Source organism: Ipomoea nil, unplaced genomic scaffold (assembly GCF_001879475.1).
Source record: "Ipomoea nil cultivar Tokyo-kokei standard unplaced genomic scaffold, Asagao_1.1 scaffold1509, whole genome shotgun sequence".
Classification (NCBI taxonomy): domain Eukaryota; kingdom Viridiplantae; phylum Streptophyta; class Magnoliopsida; order Solanales; family Convolvulaceae; genus Ipomoea; species Ipomoea nil.
In genome coordinates, this window is record NW_017617937.1 from 683,111 (window position 1) to 701,925 (window position 18,815).

At 33.6% G+C, this 18,815-nt stretch overlaps 2 protein-coding genes across 2 annotated transcripts; one reads left to right on the forward strand and one right to left on the reverse strand.

Moving 5' to 3' along the window:
- The first annotated feature begins 849 nt into the window (after nucleotides 1-849).
- On the forward strand, nucleotides 850-1,825 carry LOC109188885 (basic leucine zipper 8). The gene has a single exon (XM_019339531.1). The coding sequence runs from the start codon at nucleotides 918-920 to the stop codon at nucleotides 1,482-1,484; it is 567 nt and encodes a 188-aa protein (XP_019195076.1). The 5' UTR covers nucleotides 850-917; the 3' UTR covers nucleotides 1,485-1,825.
- A 5,641-nt stretch (nucleotides 1,826-7,466) lies between these two features.
- Nucleotides 7,467-7,796, reverse strand: LOC109188825 (protein GLUTAMINE DUMPER 2). Its single transcript, XM_019339462.1, has one exon. The coding sequence runs from the start codon at nucleotides 7,794-7,796 to the stop codon at nucleotides 7,467-7,469; it is 330 nt and encodes a 109-aa protein (XP_019195007.1).
- Between the last annotated feature and the right edge of the window lie 11,019 nt (nucleotides 7,797-18,815).

Consider the following 18,815-nt stretch of genomic DNA (forward strand, 5'->3'; position numbering starts at 1 on the left):
CCTTTTCACCAAGCTATAAAAGGACTCAAGTTTGTTGGTGATTTAATTTGACCAATTTCCCTAGATTTAAGGGAGTGGCTAGGAAGAAGTTGGCTTGTAACCGCATTGATGCATTATAAATAGCTTCCTATGTTTGTAGCCAGATTGTTGTGTAGAGAGCAAAGGCTACACGTGTTAGTTACGTTGTTGGTCAGTGTTTTAATTTGGATGTAACATAACACTCTTGGTTTTTAAATTATTGTGAGGATCCTCTGTACATTCTTTTTATGAATATACAAGGTTAATTAATTGGGTGAGTTAGTCCGTAAAATTAAAGCATGTGTTCTTTTGTTGGGTTTAATTTTACTTGGTAAAACGTTATACACTCAGATTTAGGTGTGCGAGAAAGGTTGACTCTTCCTTTGGCGGTGTGGGTGCGAGTTAACCACTTTGGTTTGAGAATTCGATCAATAACACTTTGCCAGCTAACATCAATCAGAGTACACTTTCAAATAGCAGCAACGCACTTTCTCGTAAATAATCTAAATAATTAAATCCTAACTACACTACCATTGCCTAGCAAAACAGAGCTATTAACTCATGTTGGATTACTACTACTTTTTATCAAACTATAACCTACCTCCTTGTGATTCTTAATTTGCCCATTAAAATTATCCAAAATACACTTTTAAATAACAGTTACGGACTTTTCAATCTGTAAATGAAAGGAATTAAATCCTACACTCTGCCACGGCAGCTAACAAAACAAATAAAGCTATTATTAATTAACTCATGTTGGACCTCTACCACCTTTTCACCAAGCTATAAAAGGACTTCTCAACTTCAAGTCTCCATTCGCCATCCTTCATTACATTCAGACTCGGTCTGTGTTAGTTTCTGCAGATCAGACCCTGCAAGCAAGCAACCACTATTCCGCCATGCAACCCAGCGATGAGATTGAGAACACACAATTCTACACTACTCATCATCATCACCTTCTCCCTTCAAATCCAAATCACCAATACTATTATTATCCTCCGGCCGCCCATCATTTCGCCTCATCATCATCATCAACCAACAACCACCCTCTGCACCATCATTATCTCCACCAGATGGCGGCTCAACTCCAGGACTTCAACCCCCCATCTGCGTGTTTCAGCGGCGGGGGCGCGTCAACCTCAGACGAGGCGGAGGAGCAGCAGCAAGTGATGAGGCGGCAGAGGAGAATGATCTCGAACCGGGAATCGGCGCGGCGGTCGCGCATGCGGAAGCAGAAGCACCTGGACGAGCTGTGGTCGCAGGTGAATTGGCTGCGGAACGAGAACCAGCAGCTGCTGGGGAGGCTGAGCCATGTGGCCGAGAGCCACGAGCAGGTGGTTCAGGAGAACGTTCAGCTCAAGGAGGAAGCTTCCGAGCTTCGTCAAATGCTCATCACTACTGGGACCACGCAGATTATTATCAATGGCGCGGCGGCGCTTACCCCGCCGCCTTCTGATCGCTGGTAGCTAGCTAGCGTACGTGAATAAGGAATTGATCTGAGTGTATGTTTTGCATGCATGCTCGATCTGCCTACGATAGATTATGCTTCTGATCTGCCTAGATGGAAAATCTTGATTTCTGTTTTCAATTCCCCTACTTCATATCTACAATCTACTTTTCATGTAGAGCTGTCAAAACAGACTAGCGGGATAGGACAGACTAGCCCGCTCTTTGACACGCTATTTTTAAACCCACCCCTATCTAAGTAGGAGGAGGAGCGGGCTGATGGACAAAATCCATACCTGTTCCACCCCTATCTAAGTAGGAGGAGGAGTGGGCTGATGAACAAAATCCGTTTTGATGACTCTATATATATGTCATGGTCGAAAAGATTGAATTCCGCCAATCCCAAGTGTATCATGCCACTCAAATTTACAGGGTATCTAAGTAGGAGGAGGAGCGGGCTAATGGACAAAACCCATTTTGACTACTCTATATATATGTCATGGTTGAAAAGATTAAATTCCGCCAATCCCAAGTGTATCATGCCACTCAAATTTATAGGGTTTGTCTCTTTTTTAGTATAATGAGTGTGGTTCTACTTAAAAAGAAAACTCATGTTGGCCTCTAGATAGGAAAATTTTCGTCTTGGGTGCCAACAAGTTATTGGACGATTGCTAATTATAACAAAATTTGTAGGCTCAAACCGAAAACACCAAATTGAACTTATATATTATGGCTACCAAGCTAACTACTATACAAAAACGGACCCATTTGTCAAGACAATTGATTCAATAACTCAATGTGCTTACTTTATCATTTATTACAAATTTACAATATGGGTAATTCTACATGTACTCCCAAATTATACTATCATTTTGCACTCCCTATGACATGACATGCCTTGATTATATTGCTAGGGGATCATGTTTATCCATTCTTTTTTTTTTTTTTTTTTTTTTTTCTGTAATCAAATTTGAACACAAATGAGAGTATAATTTGAGAGTATGAATTTGGAATTACATCTAGTATTTTTGTTACAATATACTATGTATCTGCATTCTGCGAAATTCGACACCTTCTCTATCGGTGGTGGAGAGGGTTAGGGCCAGTACGGACTACTCTTTTATCCACCCCATATCTCCGATCAATCTCCACCACCAACGGCGGTGGCGCTGGCGGTAGCAGCCGTCGGAGACGGAACCCCCGAAGTTGCGCCTCGCCAGTCTTGGAAGCGTAATTGCAGGCATTGTGAAGACGATTCTGGTAGGCGTTTGTGGAGATTTGGGGTTTGAATTGAGTCGATGAGGAAGTGATTATGACAGAGAAAAGAGAGAAGATGAGCAGAAGAAGTGGGTATTGGGATTTCTTCATGATGAGATTAGAGAGGAAATGAATGGATGTGAGATTAAGTGGTGATGATTAGTGTAAATTTAGTACCTGTCAGTGCAGAGATTAAGCAGTGATTAACTGTAGATTGTTGTAATATGACGTGACTTTTTTTTTTTCTTTAAATTATTATACTACTTGAATTGTTGATCAGCGTTAGCTTAGAGCATTCATATCAGTTAAATTTTTTTCAGGATTTTTTTTTTTTTTTTTTGGAGTCACTTAAGAGTAATGGGCTAATTCTCTTTGTATTCTTGGGCATACTTTGAGTTATGGGCCACCTAGCATTTGCACTTTTGGGCCATTTGAATTGGGTCAGGCAATTAATTGGGTTGTAGGGTTTTGGATCACATGTGGTCAAACCACTTTAGGCCCAATTCATAAAGGGTAGTTTCCAGCTTGTTAAAAATGTAATAAGGTCGGGTTTTGGGGGACAAAGTATCTATTAGGTCCTTATACTATAGTGTTTTGTTCAATTTAGTTCTTCTATCTTAATTTTGTTCAATTTAGTCTCTGTACTTTAAAAAGTGAAAGAATTGAGGACAATAGCTTATGTGGCGCAGACATTATCACTGCCACATCATCATACTTACATGCCAACTCATATATTATTTTATAAATATTTAAAATTAATTACTTTTACCACCAATATATTACATTAATATGTCCAAAATAAATACATAAATATTTGCTCACATCAACTATTGTCCTTAATTGTTTCAATTTTTAAAGTATAGGGACTAATATGAACAAAATTAAAGTAGAAGGACTAAATTGAACAAAATACTATAGTACAGGGACCTCATAGGTACTTTGACCGGTTTTGGGTAGGCCTGTTAAAATATGTGTAGAAAATAATATGTTTATTTTTAAGAAAATAAATCAAATATATTTATGTTTTAACTTTTCAGTTAAATAGAAAAGATAGTTTTATAAACTTCAACCAAACATTAAAAAATTAAATTAATTTTTTAAAAATAATTTCGAAAAATATTTTTTGAATTTTCAAACGGACCTTTAATAACAATGAAATTAGTGAACTTCACTCAAAATACACATTTATGTAATAATTACAGAATTTTCCATAAATCAAACAAACAAACAAAAAAAAAAAAAAACTGGTAAAAAAGGTCAAAGCTATAGCATGTTGTTTCCATGATTCTTCAAGAAATATATTCCCGCGATATATGATTATAGTGACTATAATATCACCTAAATCTCACGAAGCGTATTATTCTACCTTGGCTATCGATTGAAAGGGAAATATAATTATAATCGCCATATGTTATTACATGCGACTTATGAACATTTAATATATTAAATTTAAATATTATTGAATATAAATACTTGGGATAAGGGTCCAATTAAATAGGACTTCAATTATAAGTTAAAGTGTAATTAGTCCCTTAAAGTAAGAAAAGCTTCAGTTAAACACTTCATCTCTTCATTTTTATGTAATTTAGTCAATAGCTTCTTAAATTTGTGCAATTAATTCATTTTGCATGTAAACTCAAAGAAATAGCATGTAAAATTGAACTTTTAAAAAATAATTTACAAATTAAACAAAAAAAAAAAAAAAGATTACCGGCTTCTCCTCAACAGATATGTCCAACTTGGACGGAGAAGCTAGGTAGGCCTCCATCCAGTTCGACGGAGAAGTCATGGCCTGCTTCTCCATCCAACTAGATGAAAAAGTCAAGACTGGCTTCTTTATTTAGTTGGACGGAAAAGCCGTCACCAAAGAGTTTTTTTTTTTTTTTTTTTTTTTTTTTTTTAAATTAATTACTTTATCAGAAATAAAAATATAATTTATTAAATTTTTTAATTAAAAAAATTACCCGTTACCTAGATGTAACATGTTAATTAATTTAATTGTAGAAAAATAAGAAGTTAAAGTGTCTAATTGAAATTTTTCTTAATTTATAGGTTAATTACACTTTGGCCTATAATAAAAGAGCTTATTTGACCCTTATCCCTAAATATTTTAATATGCTTAAATTTCACAATTATTTAAAAACTAATGATCGATTGAATAAATAATTTACTAAATTTAAATTAAATATGTTTATCGATATGCACTGCAAATATTGATAAAATAGTCATTGAAAATTCACTAATTATCGATATGTTTTTTTTTTTCTTTTCTTTTAGGTCCTAACAAATCAACAACAAAAATCAACGTACCATGAGAGAGGGGAGGGAGAGAGAAGAAGAAAAAAGAGGGGGAAAAAAAAAAAAAAAAAAAGCAAATGTGACGAAAAAATGAAAAAAAGTAAAAAACCTTGTTAACGCGTCGGCGCGTGCACTACACGTGCCTGACTAGGCGCTGTATGTGCGCGAAACGCGCCTAATTGTGCATTTTCTCAGCTCTGTCGTTTCTCTTTGTCCAAGACCCACAAAAAAATCAAAGTGTTGCAGAGAGACCTACAAGCTTCTCTCGTCTGTCTCTCTTTCTCTCCTTCACATAAGCCTTCATTCCTAAAAAATCACACCAAAAGCTTCTATTGGGGGTGGCCTTACCACCCACCAAAAGTTGTTTTTGTTATCTACTAATCTACCCCCAAAAATGTATTGTGTATGTCATAGTTACTATTTTTTTTGACAAACATACTTAATTTTTTATTCTTTTTATACATTTTTGATGACTTGATGATTGAAAATTATTCGTAACCTAATGTTGTCTTGGCGAGTCTAATCATTTATTTTTAATTATCTGACCACTTTTGTTGGTGGTTAGTGTGTCAACTAAGGGTGCAGACGAGCCGAGCCAAGTTCGATAAGAATGGTTGGGCTTGAGCTTGAAAAATGATGCTCGAGCTTGGCTTGACAATTTTTCGAGCTGGTCGAGCTCGATTTTGAGTTCGAGCTTGAGCTCGAGTTCCCAATGCGAGATTGTGACCTGAAGGCCTTAATCTTGGTATTGTGTTTATAGCACCCGTAATAATTTTCGTCATCATCTCTAACACCTAACTTTACACCGTTTCTGACTGTCAACCACTTTCGACTAACAATAATTAAAAAAAAAAAAACAACAATAAACATTTTTTTGAATCCTCAAAGTTGTTGAAAAATAATTTTTTTACCAGAAACCTTATTTTTTTAATCATTTTTTTTTTATTATCAATCAAGGCATGCACCAACAAAAAAATATACTACCTTCATCTCATTATGTATGTTTGAATTGATTAACAATTCATGAGTGGAATTATTTACAAATTAACTTTTATAATATTAAATTTAGTATTAGTATATAAAATTTATATATTTAGAAACTACATTAAATACAAAAAAAAAAATTATTAAAAAATAGTAAAGAATATACTTGTTTGATTTAATTAATAATAGTAAACATGATCTTAAAAATCACCGTACCATGAGGGAGAGAGAAGAAGAAAAAGGATGAGAAAAAAAAGGGAATTGAAAAGCAAATCTGACGCAAAAAAAAAAAAGAAAAAAAAAAGAAAAAAAAAAGAAAGAAAGACAAAAAGCAACGGCGCGTGCACTTCACGTGCCCGGCTGGGCCTGTATGTGCGCGAAACGTGCCTAATTGCACATTTCCTATGTTGTTTCTCTTTGTCCAAGGCTCAAAAAAAAAAAAAAAAAAAAAAAAGCAAAGTGTTACAGAGAGACTCAAAAGCTTATATTTCATGTCCCTCTTTTCTTCATATAAGTCTTTATTTCTCAAAAACCACACCAACAACTTCTATTGGAGATGACGTTACCACCCACCAAAAGTTGTTTTTGTTATCTGCCCCCCCCCCCCCCCCCCCCCCCCCAAACAAATGTATTTTGTATGTTTCATGGTTACTATTTGATTATTTTATTTTATTTTTACAAACATACTTAAGTTTTTTTTCTTCTTTTTATATATTTTTGATAACTTATGATTGAAATTATTCGCAACCTAATATTGTCTTGACGAGACTAGTCATTTATTTTAAATTATTCGACCACCTTTGTTGGTGATTAGTGTGTCAACCACTTTCGACTAACAATAAAATCGAAAAAACATAACAATAAACATTTTTTAAATCCTCAAAGTTGTTGAAAAATAAAAAATTTATACAAACCTTATATTTTTTAGTCTTTTTTTTAAAAAAAAAAAAAAATTATCAATCAAGGCATGCACCAAAAAAATATACTACCTTCATCTCATTATATATGTTTGAATAATTGAATTGATTAATAATTCTTGACTGGAATTATTTAATAATATTAAATTTAATATTAATGTATAAAATTTATATATTACAAACTGCATTAAAAATACTATTAAATAATAAATACAAAAAGTTATTAAAAATAATAAAGAATACAAATTTGATTTATCGAATAATAGTAAACATGATCGTAAAATAAGAGAGATATCATATGATGTATATATATATATATATATATATATATATATATATATATATATATATATATACTTAACAAATTAAACATTAAATTTTAAATATATCAAAATTTCTTCATTCTTATATATACAAGTGAATTACATATTTTCGCTTTTAAAAAAATAAAACAATATAATAAAGGCCTAAATTACACCGATTTTTTTTTTTTTTTTAAAACAATTATGGACTAATTAGGAATTTAATTAAACGATCCATCAAAGTTCAAACCTCCTCCCTGCGGCGAGCAGAAGGCTTAGCGAGGCAGGTGGGGTTATGATCTCCGGCCATGATAACCACGAACTTAGGCTCCATTTCCAGCTGCATCACGCTCGCCGGCGAGGCCGCCGGCTTCTGATCGCGATGGCCACGGTTACTCCCATCGCCTTCTCTAGAAGATTCCCCGCAACAAGAACAAGCCAGAATCAGCAATGCTAGGGTTATGAGTCCCATCATCACAGCCAGGCCGCCGAACAGGTAAGGAATCGGCGAATTCCAGCGATGCATCCCGGCCGCAGGGCCCACCGCCGAAGTCTCGTTGCGTGCTGGCCGCATTTTTTATTTTTTTCAATGGAATTCCGGTCGTCTTCTTCTCCTTCGGATCTTCTATCTGATCGATCTTCTCCTTCAAATCTGCAATGAAATCAGCAGATTTACATATGAAAGTATTTAATTTCTTCAGTGTTTTGTTAGGTTTGGAGGGGTATTTATAGAGGGAGATGGGAGGAAAAGGGAGGTGAGAGTACAGTGCATGGATGAGGATGAGGATGAGGATGATGAGGTACGTAGTGATGAAGTAAAGTTTACAGAGCGGTGGCGATCGAAGCTAGACGACAGACTATATATAGAGGAGGATGAGGAGAAGGAGGATATAGTAAAAGTAGGTGTTGGTTGCAATTGAAGCTAAGGACTACGTATAGTAGTGGATTGATTCTTGATTGTGGTTTAATTCACTGTTTCCTTGATGCCATCCTCAAAGTATTGTTAGCTTTCCAAGTCTCTTCCTTAATTCCATATTATACTTTCCAAACTTTACCCGACCAGTTGAGCTGCTCATGCGGACAATTCCATATTATATTGACTACTTGACGATGAGGGTGGGTCTCAACAAATTAACGAGGTCAGAGTTTGATTCTTGTCAACACTCTTTTAATAGGGTAAAAGTGAACCTATTATGTAAGATTTTTTTTAGTGTTATTTATTTCTTTTGTGAATTAAATATAATTATACACCGAACATGTTTTGTCTCGTGTACACTCTGAAATAGTATTGCGGGTTTTCTCTGTCATACAAAAAAAATAAGAATGTCTTTATTATTAGGAGAAATTTTTAAAAAATTGGAGAAAGAAAGTGAGAAATTCATTTCTCTAGTTTCAAAATAGAGAATGGAAATGAAAATTTGGAGAATTGAAGTAAATTCAATAGTAAATTAAAGATTTTTTTATTTTTTATTTGGTTCACAAATTTTAATATGTAGATGACTAAAATGGCAAATGTTCAAAATTTAGGTACCAAAATTTGATTGATTTTGGAGTGGAAGAGGTAACAGTCAGTAGATTAAAATTGAAATTAAGTTTAGCTAGTATTAAATGTTTACATCACAAATTATGCGTCATTACCATGTTGGATGTCTACTCTTTTTGTTGTGCGTTTAATTTCTTTTAGGGCTTGGGTGTGGGTATTTTGCTATTACTCGGTATTAGTTTTTTTTATTATTGAACTTCGTCTAACAAAGAGTAATGGAGTAACAAAGTGTAGGAAGAATTGTATTTTCGTCCAATCTATAACATGAATAAGTGAAGGGCAAAAGTAACAAAATTCGTTATCTAAGGGTGTGTTAGGTAAATCCCGCTACACCTTATGCAATTGACTCGACTGAAAATGTGTTGTTAATAATTAAACTCATGACCTTTAAATATTATAGTCATGCTTCACTTACTTAATCACTCTTTTCGAAACGTGATTTTTTAATATTTTATTTTATAAAATAGAGTATGAGTAGTGTGTGGATAAAATTGTTGAAAAGGAGGGACAATTTTCCACTCGGATGCCCTTCCCTGAAGCAAGTAATCCATCATATCACGAAATAGACTGGAAATGCAATCTCAATTTATTCGGTTCCTAAAACACGGGTCCCCGCAGACGTGTTTTCGGGTTAAGAATATTTCGTCGCTACACTCTACTCCATTATTTTGTTCATTAATTAACCAAAAATGATAAATGTATTTCGAATGGATATAACTCTTGTGACATTTTTTAAAATTAAAATATTGATAATTATAAAAATTGTAATTCATTTTTGAGAATATTGTAATTTTGGTCATTCTGTTATACCATAGTACAAACTTAATCCATGAGTTATACACATGACTATAACTCCTAAGTTATGCATTGAGTGACGATTTTAGTCCCTTAGGAATTATTTCTACCACCAAGTTGTCATTTAATACAATGGCTGATTTGGTCATTCAATGACTAAAATCGTCATTCTATGTATAACTTAGGGGTTAAACATGATCACGCATATAACCCAAGAACTAAGTCTGTATCACGGGTATAACTGGAGAACAAAAAATGCAATTTTCCATTCATTTTTTTTTTATTTTTTAAAATCTATACTAGATCAACCAAATTATTATATGCGAATATGAATTGAAGTAAAAATGAGTAAAAACTAAAAAGTGAGGGTAAGTAGTGTAATTATACTATTAACCATTTCATTACTCGAGTGTGGTTTAGTATTTAATTTACTAGTGCGATTTACCGCAACTACACATAAGCAGTAATCAAATATAAAAAGAGCTCCCCTCAAAAAAAAAAAAAAAAAAAAAAAAAAAAAAAAGAGCTAATCAATATTGCAACGTAAAATAATAAAAATTAAAAGGTATATTAGTGCGCTTACCAAAAACTAATTAGGGTAATTATGCCATTTGAGATACATGGAAGAATCTATATGGTCATTTAATTGAAGGATTAGATGACTTTGTTTGTGTAGTTATTCTTAATTCATCTCTTTAGAAAAGAATCAGGCCATAATTATTCATTTACATTAAAAAAATTACCTTATTTTATTATTATTTACCTTATTTAAAGAAAACAAGTACATTAAAAAAAACGTTACTTTTTTTTATTTTTATTTTATTTTTATAAATAAACCACAATATCATATAACCAAAATGTCGTTACACAAAACTTGAGAAATAAAAGAGGGACCGGTATTAAACCAAAATCGACTACCCAACAAAACACTAGCGTCTCGAGCTAACAAATGGGCCACCATATTAGCCGACCGCCTAACAAAACGAAGACTCACAGAATTGAATAAATCTAAAAGAGAAACAATATCACTAAGAATCAAACCATATGGAGTGATGTTATCTTTGTGAAGCTAAACAATAAGTTGTTAGTTGAGCATTCGTTTCAATATCAACCCCGTCAAAGTCATGCCCCTTTAGTCAGCTCAGCGCTTCCCGAACCGCCAACACCTCCGCCTCCCGAGGTAAGCAAGCACCCATCTTCCCAACTGCCCCAGCTGCCACAAAATCTCCATGATAGTTTCTTAAAACCCGGCCCATTCCCCTTTTATTTTTTTTCTCGTATAAATGTAGGTACAAGAGAACTCTTTGCAAAAGTCTTTTCAATGTCCTACTTTTCCAATATGAACATACCCCTTTTATTTTTTTTTTCTTTTTCATTGTCCTTCTTTAATTTTTTAACGAATATAGGTTATTAGAGCAACTCCAATAGCAAGCTTTGGATGTTTTTGGAATAGTAAAAAACCAATAGGCTGATTCGTAACAAATGGGAGGGGTGGTTTTTTGAGGGTTTGTTCTTCCGCAAAGATAAGTTTTTTGTCGGCCCAGATGAGAGAGAAAGGAAGGAAACATTAATACTGAAGATTCCCGTGTGCACCACATCTCACCCCAGTAGGGGACGTGCAAATAATGTGCAATTCACGTGCCCAGCTGGGCGAGTTAATCATTTACTTTTACTTTTTTAAAAAAAAATTGCTAGTTTGTTTCCCTCTTCCCTCTTCTTTCTCTTTCTTTGTTATCCAAACAAAAACCATAAAAAATTTCCTACAATTGAGCTTGCCCTTATGCTTGGAACTGAAGGAAGGTTGGGCATGGGGTGGGTGGGTCATGCAAGGCTAGAGGATGTCACGCGGTTACATGGAACTCCACGTCATGCCTGAGGAGAGCAATGTTTTCTAATAGTCAATGACCTATTACACGAGGTTGTTGTGGCACTTCCCATGACACGAATATTTTGACTGAAAAATAACTTTATTGGTAAGCCTGGTAACATATAAAAGGCATATGAAATCAACGATGAAGATATCTAAAAAATATAGAGAAAAGGGTCAAATAAACTCGTAAACTTTAGTCGGAAAAGTCAATTAAAACCCTTTAACTTTCAAAAGTTGCAAGTAACCCCATAAGCATGCTATTTTAGATCATTGAAGCCCAAAAAACCGATTAGTGACTTGTAATTGCATGTCACAATTGTTTCAGCCACTCTCCAACCAACTCTGACGACCATTTGACAACTCCAGCCATCATCTAGTGAATTTTTAAAGAGATTTTGGGACAAACACCATTGATCGACGACCTTCAAATGGTCTCCGGTTGCGTTTGGAAAAGGCGACCAACTTGGTTGCCTTTTCAAGCGACTAGAGAAGACGACCAAATTGGTCTTCTTTTCCGACGACTGGAGAAGGCGATGACCAACTGGTCGCCTTCTCTAATTGAAGGAGAAGGTAACCAGTTGCTGGAGAAGGTGCGTCTAACTTGGTCACCTTTTTCAAAAGCGACCTTTTGATGGTCGTTGGTGTTTGTCCTCATAATCTCACCGGATATTGGTCGGAGGGTCAAGGAAGCCCTAATGACATGCAATTAGAGGTCACCAACCAATTGTTGGGTTTCAATGCTTCAAAATAAATGTTTATGAATTTAATTGCACATTTTGAAAGTTTAAGATTTTAATTGACGACTTTTTGAGTAAAATTTAGGGGCTTAATTGCCCTTTTTACCAAAAATATATTATGAATCATTGCACTAGCTTCTTTTATATATATATATATATATATATATATATATATATATATATATATATATATATATATATATATATATATATATATATATATATATAAAATTGCAAAAATTGTCAATTTATACACAATTGAGACCAAAAAAGCAAGGTTGCAAAAAACGTTAGGCGCCTATGCGCCGATTTATTTATTTTTTTTTACTTTTTTATTTTTTTTTAAAATTAAATATTAAAAATTGTGAAATTCACAAATAAAACATAAGGTTCCTCTAGTTTTTTCTTACAAATTATTGTTGTAAAATTGTTTTGAATATTGTTAAAACCATCTAAATACATTAAAAAAATTAAAGTTAAGAACAAAAGAAGCATTTTTGGAGAAATTAGAAGACCAAAACGGATAATCGAGTCAAAAGTTATGCCTTACCGAACTTTCTACACTTTTCAAAAAAAAAAAAAAACTAAAAAAAAAAACTAAAAAACGCCGGTTCGGCCGATTAATCGCCGCCTAGCCGCCCAGCCGCGGAGGAGGCCGATTCCGGCCGAATCGTCCGCGTCTGGGCGCCGCCTAGGCGCGATATATTTTTGCAACATTGCAAAAAAGTATAGATTGTCGAGCGTCTGCTTTCCAAGTTATAGCAAATGAATGTTAAATGATAGTTGATTGAGTCAGCTGATAGTTAATAGCTGATTGAGTTAGCTCATTTGATTAGCTGATAGTATTAATTGGTTGTAAAAATATGTTTGATAAATTAGATGTTTACTTTTAACTTATTACATGTAAACTAACATATAAGGACGTTCATAATAATAATTCTAATAATAACAACCAATTTTTTTTTTAAATAATATTATAATAATAATAATAAAGACAAATTTGAGCCACGGTGTGAACCCCTTTGCAATTTAATATGGGATTGATCCCACATTAAAATTGGTTGAAAGAGGGGCGTTGAGCTCCCTCCCATGGAACTTGGCCTCCATTTTAGAATGGAAAAATGGAGCCCAAGGCACATAAAAAATTCGTTTTGGAGAAAACAACAATTTTCTCCACTTTGGCGTTTTGGGGTGAGGTGACCAGGCCAGTTGATCACATCAGCTGGTTACCAAACACCACCATATAACATTACATGGTATTGCTGCAACCACTGTTGGAAATTATGGAATTTTCGACCAGCTGAAAGGATCTTATATCAAGTTGAAAGTAAAAAGTGGTCAGAAATAGCATTAAAGGTTTTTCCGGATACTAAAAGTGGTCGGAACAAGACTTTCGACTTGATTTAAGATCATTTTCAGATGGTCGAAAATTCCATAATTTCCAGCAGTGAACCGTACACCATACTATTCCTTAGTCCAACTTAACGGTGAGTGTGGGTTAAAATTCTTTTACCAGCTTATAAATCATTACATATTGTATCACTACTGGAAATTATGGAATTTCCGACCACCTGAAAGTGATCTTAAATCAAATTGATACCAAAAAGTGGTCGGAAATAGCAACAAAGGTTTTTCTGGACACCAAAAGTGGTCGGAACAAGGCTTTCGACTTGATTTAAGATCATTTTCAGGTGGTCGGAAATTTCATAATTTCCAGTAGTGTATTTAGCATTTAATTTGGAATATAGTTCAATTGATCGATCGATCAACTCAAAATAAGTTCATAAGTTTTGCTTTATTAATAGCGGTAAAGTGCATGGTTCAGATCATATTAGTAATGAGTATATAATTAATAAGAAAGCAAGCCATCTTTTTATCTTGGAATTCTCTACGTCTTTCTTTCATTTTTTTTTGGGGGGGTGGGGAGAGAGAGAGTCTATGCACTTTGTGTGTGTATATATGTTGGTAATGTTGCTGTATGAAAAGAATCATTGTGACTAGCTTCATGAGAAATTAATGTTGGAATATGAGGTGTAGCAGTAGATCTCTCAATTGGACAAAAAGTTGAGATGTAGAGACTGCAAAATATCTGCAATTAATTATATATTATATTTGAGCCTCTTGGTGGAGGGGTCATTGAGATTAGAAAGCTAGACACAAAGATATGGTTATTGTATGTATATATACTGGTGAAATATTACACATTAGCTAGCTTATAATTAGCTTGTTACATTTTAACCGTGTGTTATTTGATTATGCAAATAACTTGGAAGGAAAAAAATTGATAAAACCAGAAAAACAAAATTGTATAAATACACTTAAATCTATACTACTTGTATATATGAACTACTTGATTATATTCATTTTAAATAAGATTTTGTACTTTGTAATAATAATAAGTGGTCATTGCTGAAGAATCGTAAAATTCTGACATTTTTTATCATTGAAAATTTAAGATTTTTAACATTGTTCAACCCCACCACAAATTAATCAGGATAATTATGCCATTTGAGATAAATGGAAGAATCTAAACGGTCCTTTAATTGGAGGATTAGATGACTTTGTTTTAGTGAAGTTATTCTTAATTCATCTCTTTAGAAAAGAATCTGGCCATAATTATTCATTTACATTAAATTAATTACCTTATTTTATTATTAGTTACCTTATTTAAAGAAAACAATTACATCAAAAAGTGTTAATTTGAGTGAAAGAGATTTGAGTTGCTTAAGCATAAATGTAGGTAGGATAGAACTCTTTGCAAAAGTGTTTTCAATGTTATTGATTTTTTTCTTTCTCAACCTGTTGAAGCACAAAGAGTCAACACCGCCTCAACTGAAGCTCGATCTCATGACCTCCCTTATGGGAGAGTCACTACATGTCATTTGAGCACAAGGTGTTTGACAGGTTATTACTTATTATGCTTAAAAGTTGGAACCGAAGGAAGGTTGGGCATGTGGTAGGTGAGTCATGCAAGGCCGGAGGATATCACGTAGTTACCCGGAACTACGCGTCAGGCATGATGAGTGCAATTTTCTTTAACTGTCAATGATCTATTGTTTCACAAAAAAAAAAAAAAAAAAAGTCAATGACCTATTACGCGAAGTTGTTGTGGCATTTCCTATGACACACGAATATTTTGACTGAAAATTAAATTTATTGGTAAGCTTGGTAACATATAAAAGGCATATGATATCAACAATGAAGACATCTAAAAGATATAGAAAAAAGGTCAAATAAGCTTCTAAACATTACTCGAAAAGTCAATTATGCCGTTAAACTTTCAAAGTTGCAATTAAACGCATAAACAGGTTATTTTGAAGCATTGAAGTCCAAAAATCGGTTGGTGACTTGTAATTGCAAGTCATTAGGACTTCGACGACTCTCCAACCAACTCTGACCACCCTTTGACAACTCCGGCCAACCTTCGACGAATTTTGAAGAGATTTCGGGACAAACACCAGTGTCCGGCGACTGTCAAATGGTCATCGCTCGCGTTTGAAGAAGGCGACCAAGTTCGTCCCCTTTTTCGGCTACTAGGAAGGCGAGGACCAACTGGTCGCCTTCTCTAATCGAAGGAGAAGGCAAGTAGTTGGTCTGCCTTCTATAGTTATTGTAAAAGGCTACCAATTGGTCGCCTTATCTGATTGTCGAAGAAGACGACCAACTTTGTTGCCATCTCCGGTCACCGGAGAAGGCGTGATCAACTTGGTCGTCTTCTTCAAACGCAACCATTTGATGGTCGCCGGTGTTTGTCCTCAAAATCTCATCGAAAATTAGTTGGAGGGTCGCCGGAACCCTAGTGATATGCAATTAAAAGTCATCAACCAATTGTTGGGCTTCAATGCTTCAAAATAACATGTTTATGAGTTTAATTTCACATTTTCAAAGTTTAAGGGTCTAATTAACTTTTCGAGGTAAAATTTAGGAGCTTAATTAACCATTTTTCCAAAAAATATATTATGAATCATTGCACTGCTTTTTGTTTTTTTGTTTGTTTGTTTGTTTGTTTTTTTTTTTGTTTTTTTTTGTATGTATCTAATTGCAAAATTGTCATTTTATACACAAGTGAGACAAAAAAAGGTACAAATTGTCAAGCGTCTCATTTCCATGTTATAACGGGTGTTTGGCAAATGAATGTTAGCTGATGGGTAATAGTTGACTGAGTTAGTTATTTGATCTGCTGATAGTATTAGTTGATTGTGAAAATGTGTTTGATAAATTAGATATTTACTCTTAACTAATTACATATAAAATGACTTATATATAATGATATTTATAATAATAACAACCGAAAATTCTTTTAAAAAAATTAAATTCAAATTTGTGCCATGGTGTGGACTCCCTTTGAAATTTGATGTGGGATTGATCGCACAATAAATTGGTTGAAGGAGGGGCGCTGAGCTCCCACCCCTGGATCTTAAAAAAAAAAAAAAAAAAAAAAAAAAAGGACTTGGGTTCCATTTTAAGGCACATAACAATTTTTTTTTTCTTTTTAAATCGTTGTGTAGAAAACAATAATTTTGAATTTCTCCACTTTGGCATTTTGGGGGTGATTAAGTGATCACGGTTGAAAAAATAGCTTGAAAATAACATAATAAGTGGCTATTTTGTGGTACAAATATTAGTTGAATTCACTTTCAATTTGGATCAGGTTAACGTGGATTAGAGTTCTTCGTAGTGAGACGAAAAGATTGATATATTGTACGCTCAAAACGGATAATTGGTGAATGAGAAATTGATTTTCAAAATAGACTCATTTGAGTTGGAAAAATGAAGGGAAAATAACTTTAAAATAGTCTTTGTCCCACATTAGTTTGGGAAGTGAGTTTGCACCACTATTTATACAAGAGCCAATTGTACAATGACTTATTGAGAATCCCAACTAGAAAGACCTATTGAATGCTATAACATAGAAGCTCTTTCGCGCGTAGGAGTGCAAATCAAATCCCAAAAAGAGAGTGCGGGAATGAGTTTCCAAACACCACCTTAATATTACATTATATTGTTATTGCCCGGCCCTATTATTACTTAGTCCAACTTAATGGTGAGTATGGGTTAAAATTTCTTTACCAATTTATAAATCATAAATATTGTATCTACCATTTAATTTGGAGTATAGTTCAGTTAATCCATCAATCAACTCACAATAGATTTATAAATTTTGCTTTAATTATATTTATTTACTAATAACGGTTCGAATCCTATTAATAATGAGTACATATAATTAATAAGAAAGCAAGTCATCTTTTTGTCTTGAAATTCTCTGTCTTTTTTTTTTTTTTTTTTTTTTTGGTGGGGGGAGAGAGATAGAGAGAGATCAGAGACTGCAGATTGTGTGTGTATATGTTGCTGAATGAAAAGAATCATGGTGACTTCATGAGAAATTAATGTTGGAATATGAGGTGTAGCAGTAGATCTCTCAATTGGACAAAAAGTTGAGATGGAGAGACTGCAAAATACTGCAATCAATTATATATTATATATTATATTTGAGCCTCCTGGTGGAGGGGTCATTGAGAATAGAAAGATGGCTGGATTTTAAGACGTGCAAAATGAGCAACAATACAAGGTTTCAAGTCCTTAATTTTTAGAGGATTCAATATTTATTTTTAACCTAACTACTTAAGAAATAAAAAAATATTTATGATTAATCCTAAAACTAATCAGTTTTATAGAAAATTACTTTTCTCCCCTAATAATTAGGACATAATTAATTGAGCATGACAAAACTATTCTGTTTTCCTAACCGCACAGATATATCTCAAGCTCTGAATCTGCAGAGATAATTTGAAACATGTACCATTCACCACCAATACTATTCACTATTAATCGCGCTTATATTTTTTGTAGGGTCTCATTTATTTATAAAAACGAATCACAAAAATCCAAAAATCAGCCCGGATTAGAAAGCTAGACACAAATGGTTACTGTATGTATATACTGGTGAAACACCATCCTTGCTTGAGAAGCTAAGGTAATATAATGGGTGTGTACGTAAAACTCCATCTAGCTAGCTACTTGAAAAGCATTGAAGCCTCTCGAGTGCTAAAGAGTTCTTAATGTAGATTCTTGGCTGTAATGACCCTTAGCTTGTCTACTTGGAGACACAAAAGGCCGGTTTCAAATCTTAAGTTGTTATATTATTGGATCCTTTGAACCAATTCAATATAATTCTTAATTAATCTTGTATGCTATAAAAAAGGATTTGAAGATGATTTGATATGGATTATAACTTAATTCTTTATTATACCATTGTGAAAATGCGGAATATAAGAAAAGTGATATTTGTTTTTTAATGATTTATATTTGATACCATATTAGAATATAACATATTCTCAATTGATCTGATTTTGAAATATCATATTTCTATTTCTTGTTTCGATACAATGAAAAGAAACACAAAACGACTATATAAAACATGATAAGACCACACGTCCACACCAATACAATAGTCAATCAAATATTTGGAGTAAACGAAGGCCACTTAGAAGAATATCGAACATGTGAAGAGCTAGTTGTAAATCCCAAAAATCCTTTATTATCCAATTTGATTGTATGCCTTTTTGTTATATTTATATTTTTTAAAGTTATACTTTGGACTTTGTTGAGTCATTCCTTATACTGTCATAATATACTAATGCACATTAA

Bases quoted from the DNA above. Each gene is read 5' to 3' on its own strand.
- LOC109188825 (XM_019339462.1), bottom strand. From the start codon at position 7,796: ATGCGGCCAGCACGCAACGAGACTTCGGCGGTGGGCCCTGCGGCCGGG.
- LOC109188885 (XM_019339531.1), top strand. From the start codon at position 918: ATGCAACCCAGCGATGAGATTGAGAACACACAATTCTACACTACTCAT.